Source organism: Gymnoscopelus braueri, assembly GCF_963280865.1.
Source record: "Gymnoscopelus braueri genome assembly, chromosome: 1".
NCBI lineage: Eukaryota > Metazoa > Chordata > Actinopteri > Myctophiformes > Myctophidae > Gymnoscopelus > Gymnoscopelus braueri.
In genome coordinates, this window is record NC_137603.1 from 3839649 (window position 1) to 3845648 (window position 6000).

Below are 6000 nucleotides of genomic sequence, written 5' to 3' on the forward strand. Positions count from 1 at the left end.
CAAACCGTCTCCTCCCCGGTGCACCGGGCGCACCGCTTCTCTCCCCCGGCTCAACTGCAGCTCCATGATAACTCCGGTTCCCAACCGGTTCACCCGAGATTCCTTCCCGTTTGGGAAGGCTTCTGAGGGGCTCTGAGCACACAGTGGCCCATCGGTACATAATAGTTTGCATGTATTAGTCATGGCCCAGTGCATTACTACATTAACATAAATCCAGCGTAGCAATAGTTCATGTAGGCACGGAAGCCAGGAGGTGTATATGCTACGTTCAATCTCCCCGGACCCGCCCCCCCCCCCCCCCCCCATTCTTTCACTAACAAGCTAATTAATTCGTACTCCCACAAGTCAGTGCGTTCTGCTTGGGGGGTTTGTAATTGCAGATCTGTGACATTTTTGCGCAGGGAATCTGTCACATCCTTTATGTTCAAATCCATAAAGGATAAAATTTGATCGAAGCATCTGACAACAGAGTCATGAATATGTCTATATGTTAAACTGTCATGTTAAATATGTCTTCGGTTTATTCATGATGTTAAAGACATCACGTTTCTTTTGAGCTTTTTACCATGACATTGAATCTATGATGTTTTAAAAACCTTTCACAGGTCTGGCTGTGGTCCACATCACAGACGATGGGATGAAGCTCTTAGAACCACTGGCAGTGACCAAGACTCATGTGGTTGTAAATGTGAAACACCTGTCTCTGTTTGGACTCCTGTGGAGGATTTACAACTACATCAAACCAACCTTTGGTCAAGTTCTGCTGTTCCGTCATTCACCGACTTGTCAGATACCGAAACTGAGTGTATTACTGCTGCCGAGCAACGTGCCTCTCAAAGAGGTAAAACATGTTATCTGTTAAGTAGCATCTCAGAGAGTTTGAATCTGTTTACACTTGTATTCCTTGGATCATGACGTAACTTCCCATATAGGCTGCCATTTTGTGTGTTCTTCAAAACACACTTTTTGCTACTACTCATATAGATTTTGCCCAAAACTCACAGAAACCGGTACACAAGATCTCTGAAGTAATGTGATCAATATGTATAAGTTGAATTTTTCAGATGCCATTTCCATGTGACTAATACTAGGTCTTCCAAAGTTTGTGAGCTATGGGTAGGCCTGGCGGAGAGCACATTTCTTTTAGTTCAACTATCTGGTCAAGTTGTGTTGCATGTCATTGTAGGTGAAGTCACAGCATAAAGACAAAGTACAGATCGAGACCACCTCCAACTGTGCTCTCATCCCATACCAAGACTACAAACTGCAAAGTACTTCACAGGAAGTACAACCTGAGGTATCACACATTAAAACAGAGTTTATAGAGTGTGTTAAAACAGCGTGAGTCATGATAATGTCTGGTGATTACTACTACTACCACTAGCACTTACACTATCAGTACCGGTACTAGAATTACTATCACTACAACTACAACTATTACTAGCACTGCTAAAGTAATACAATACAATAGTTATATGGTGATCTAAAAATTATCTATGATTTCAGAAGGCTGTGACATATCATCTGAACTACGGACCAAATTACCATCCAACATTTATGGTGACGATGGATCTCAGTGCAGAAGACTCACTGAAATTTAAATTGGAATTACTGGGACCTGATAACAACCAAGTCTGGGCGGATACAATCCCACTGATTGGTAAATGGAGAATTATTAAAAGTTATCTTCCCCATCATAACTATTTTTTTATGTGGATACTTTAGAAAGGACAATGACATGAGGACGATTCAAACTTTACTATTTAACCATGAATCAAACATCCTTTAACATGTTCTACATGTTGAGGTAACCTGACTCCATTCTAGACCATAGAGAATGTAGACACACTGCTACCACCACCCTTAAATATTCATTATGAGAGATGAATTACTAGTTATATTACTCATCAGTGTCTACTGTATGTAAAGGTTGGTGAGAAATGATTTTTTACAAAGCTCTGCTTAATAACCGCTTACTTCTCTTTGATGATGACACAAAGACCTCCATGCTCTTAAAATTAACTGATCAAATAATGTTTTTCTGCTGTTGTTCCTCATACATATACGTACTGTATAACATAATACTACATAATTGCCAAGACGGCCGAGTTTCCCCCACGGGATCATTACAGGTAGGTGTAGTTACCTACCTACCTTGATCGGTTGGTCGGTCGGGTCTGGGGGTCTTAGTATAATGTAATAAACACAAATACATTTTAAAAATCCTATTTTTCAGTTTTTTTTAAGGCTATTTCTTGCCTTTTCTTTCACCACGTGACCAAGTGAACAGAAAAGTCATGTGACTTCTGATTCAGAAAAAAAAGGAGCAGTGTTGACTTTTAGGAATCGGACTGAATATGAAAAAAAACCGAAAAACAAAGATCTTTCACCATTGTCAGTCGCAAATCAAAAAAATTACCAAAGGAATATGACAGAAACGTTCAGAATTGAATCAGGCATCTGATGCCATGTGACCGAAACATTGCTTAACTAAAAAGTGTTCCTATTGTGCAAGTGCAGACGGTGTGCGGGTAATTTCATTTTATTCTCATGTATTGCATAGTTATAAGTGTTACGCGTGATTATTGCATTGCACGGTTAAAGGTGAACGTTAATTAAGTGTGATTGCTGTATTGCATGGTTAAAAGTGAACGTAATTATTTTTTCATTTAGATCAGTCACAGGATGTGTTGCGAAAGGCATGGCGAGAGAGTATGTTTTTCACCCTGTCCGTCCGTGTGTCCGTGTGTGTGTGTCCGTCCGTCCGTCCATCTGTCTGTGAGCAGCTAATCTCAGGCACCGTTGGCCCAGTCGCAGCGAAACTGTGCACACACACTCCCTGGATGCCAATTCAGAACCTTTGCCCCAAATATTTCTCATGGCCCTTTAATAGCGCCACCAGGAGGCCGATTTTTGCAAAACATATTTTTTGACAGTACTCCTACAGATTTTGTCCAAAAATCACGCAAATCGCTACACAGTATCTCTAAAGTCATTAAACGAAACGGGTCTTTCAGATTTTTCTTATTCCATCCTGATTGGCTAAAAATGTCTTCCAAAGTTTGCAGGAGTGCTCTGTTTTGAACAAAATGCCTCACAGCATGCAATTTCCGTGAAATTTTCCAATCAGCCTCATGGTGGCGCTATAACAGGCTGTTCGTGTTTTACCTATAACTGCACCATTCTGTGTAAAACTTTGTATGCACACTCCCTAGAGGTCAACAAAAAACCATTGCCCTGCATTTTTCACATCTGCCTTTTATAGCGCCACCAGGAGGTCGACTTATATAAAACACATTATTTTATACTAATCCTTCCAATTTTATCCAAATTTCACGCAAATCGGTACACATGATCTCTATAGTCATGTGATCAAGACGGATGTGTTTGATTTTTCATATTCTATCCTGATTGGCTAAGATTGACATCTAAAGTTTGCATTATTGGCTTGTTTTGAATAAAATTCCGCAAATCATGAACGCACTGTGCGATTGCGGTCAAACTTTGCACGCATAATCACACTATGTTGAGGAACAAATGCCACCCTTTTAACATTGGCCTGTTATAGCGCCACCAGCAGGTCTAATTTAGCAAAACAAGTGTTTTTAACAAAATGCCTCAAATCATGAATGCAGTCAGGGTCCAATTGTCGTGCAGGCCTAAGAACAAATGGCACCCTTTTCACATTGGCCTATTATAGCGCCACCAGGAGGCCACAATAGCCTACCTGACCTGGCGGAGACCTGTGCTCCGAGGAGCACTTTTTCTAGTTTACCTTGTTTTTACATTTAGTCAGTCAGTCAGTTTATCATTTAATTAATTGTAACTGAAAACATTGTATTCTTTTTCACCCTGAACGTCATCCAGATGCCGGTCCCAGTCAGTCAAATGTGACGACAGCGACGACGACACGACAGGAAGAGTGGGCAAAGTGTGTTGCACGATTGTCGGAGGTCGTGCTCAAAGGTACATTACACAATGCGTGTTTAAGAGGTACTTTGATAAAACGTCCCTCTGTCAGTCAATATGTCTGTTAGACATTTAGTCAGTTTGTGTCAGTCAGACATTTTAATAATGTATATAAAGTGTAACTGAAAACAATACATTCTTTTTCCTCCAGACGCCGGTCCCAGTCAGCCGAACGTGACGACACGTCAGGAAGCGGAGACGTTGCGGTTTGTGCGGTCAGAGTTCGTTGAACGAGTGTCAGAGGCCGTGATCAGATGTCTGCTAGACAAGCTGTTCCATGAGAACGTTCTCAACGATGAAGAGATGGACTTGATCAGAGCAGAGAAATACAGGAAAGAGAGAGCGCGACAATTAATCGACACGGTGAGAAGGAAAGGGAACGTAGCATCTCTGAAGATGATCACTGCTCTTCACGAAGAGGACCCCACCCTTCATCAGGAGCTGGGGTTGGACGAACCTTGATTTATCATTTATAGAATCCTCTTCTGTTAAGGATCCTAATGTTGTCTGGTGACTAGAAATGATCTGATCAGCAGGATCTCACATCTCTGGGATGTTGACCCATAAGTGAACACATGACCATCGGTTATGCAATACCCGTCGTACTTAGTGAGGTACACATTATCATAGTGGGCTACTGGGAGGCCAGTCTATGATGTCAGGACTATGACGTCATACATGACATCAGAGATCTCCATATATGGACATAAAAAGGACACAGGCAGACAGATACAGACAGAGCCACAGACATTTGTGGAGTTTTGATTCTGGACAACCGCTGATTCCGACTGACCTCCCACTCGGTACAATAATCCCTCTCGTCCTCTGTGACAAGTATGAAGTTGATCGATCGGTCCGACAGATACAGTATATCTCAAGATATGAGCGGGGAATGCTCTCACACAGGCAGACATATTTTGTGCATTTAAAGCTAAACTCGATTTTCAGAAAAATGAACATTGCCTCATCACACGCACTGTGTTGTCGTAGTAGAGGATTTCTTTTTTTATCCGCACAGGGCAATCCGTTGCACAGCTGTGGCCGTTTGCATCCAGCTTGTTTTTGCCGTTAAGCAAGAGGAACGGAGATTTTTCCACAGGAAATAAACAGGAAGTAAACAAGCCGTTTTTTTTTTACCGGGTCTGACATCATCTGGCAGTGAAAGCATCATTCATACGGTTGACAACAGCGCCAACTGGTGGAAAACCACTGAAAACCCAAAATCGCGTCCTTCTCGACGACGGCAGGCTGAGCCTTAGCAGAATCCGATGAGAAGTCTCGTGGTGGCAGGCAAAGAGTTAAAGCTCACAGAGGTAACGCAATTTTCCCCATAGAAAGGAGGTGTCATTCTCTGCCGACACGTTCCTTTTTCTCCTTTGTACATACTGTATAGTGTTTTGTATTGTTGATGACATGTATTATTGTGTTATTTTTATGCCATGCTGATGAATTGAATACATGATAGGGCCACAATGGAAACAAGCTTCCTGTGTTATCCTTTTAGCCTTAATGTCTGACTACCTTGTCCTGTTTACATTTCTGACTAATAAAGTATTCAATCAACATTCTAACAGAGGTTTAGTCTCCTTCACATTCTCCACATTTGCGTCTGTATACTGTAGATTGTCCGCCATTTTACATTTTCTTCAAAACACAATTTTTGCTCCTCCTACACATTTAGTCCAAATCTCACAAAGATTGGTACACATGATATCTGGACCTATGTGATAAACATATATAAGCGGAATTTTGATAGTCCATACCGTCCGTAATAGGCTTCCAAAGTTAGTATTTGACAAAAGAATGGCAAAAATCTCAAACCGAAACGTCCAATCAAACCCAAATTGTAATCACGTGTCAACGAAGAGGGAAGAGCATTGCCACTTTGATCCATAGGGGGAGCCACAAATGCACAAAATGTAATCGTTTGATTCAAAAACATGATTTTTGGAGGGATCAATCCTCTCTAAATGAAATACAAGTGATCTCAGGAGTGATGTGACAATGTAATTGGTTAATTGATATGTATTG

The 6000-nt window shown here is 41.3% G+C and overlaps 1 protein-coding gene across 1 annotated transcript in view; it reads left to right on the forward strand.

Moving 5' to 3' along the window:
- LOC308089960 (uncharacterized protein) overlaps positions 1-5490 on the forward strand; it is a 68792-nt gene extending 63302 nt beyond the window's left edge. The window contains exons 20-24 of the mRNA XM_080434952.1: positions 606-841; positions 1187-1297; positions 1507-1660; positions 3868-3966; positions 4121-5490. Coding sequence (XP_080291078.1) covers positions 606-841; positions 1187-1297; positions 1507-1660; positions 3868-3966; positions 4121-4431 — 911 coding nt within the window. The 3' untranslated portion in view covers positions 4432-5490. The remainder of the gene's footprint in view (positions 1-605; positions 842-1186; positions 1298-1506; positions 1661-3867; positions 3967-4120) is intronic.
- Positions 5491-6000: the final 510 nt, after the last annotated feature.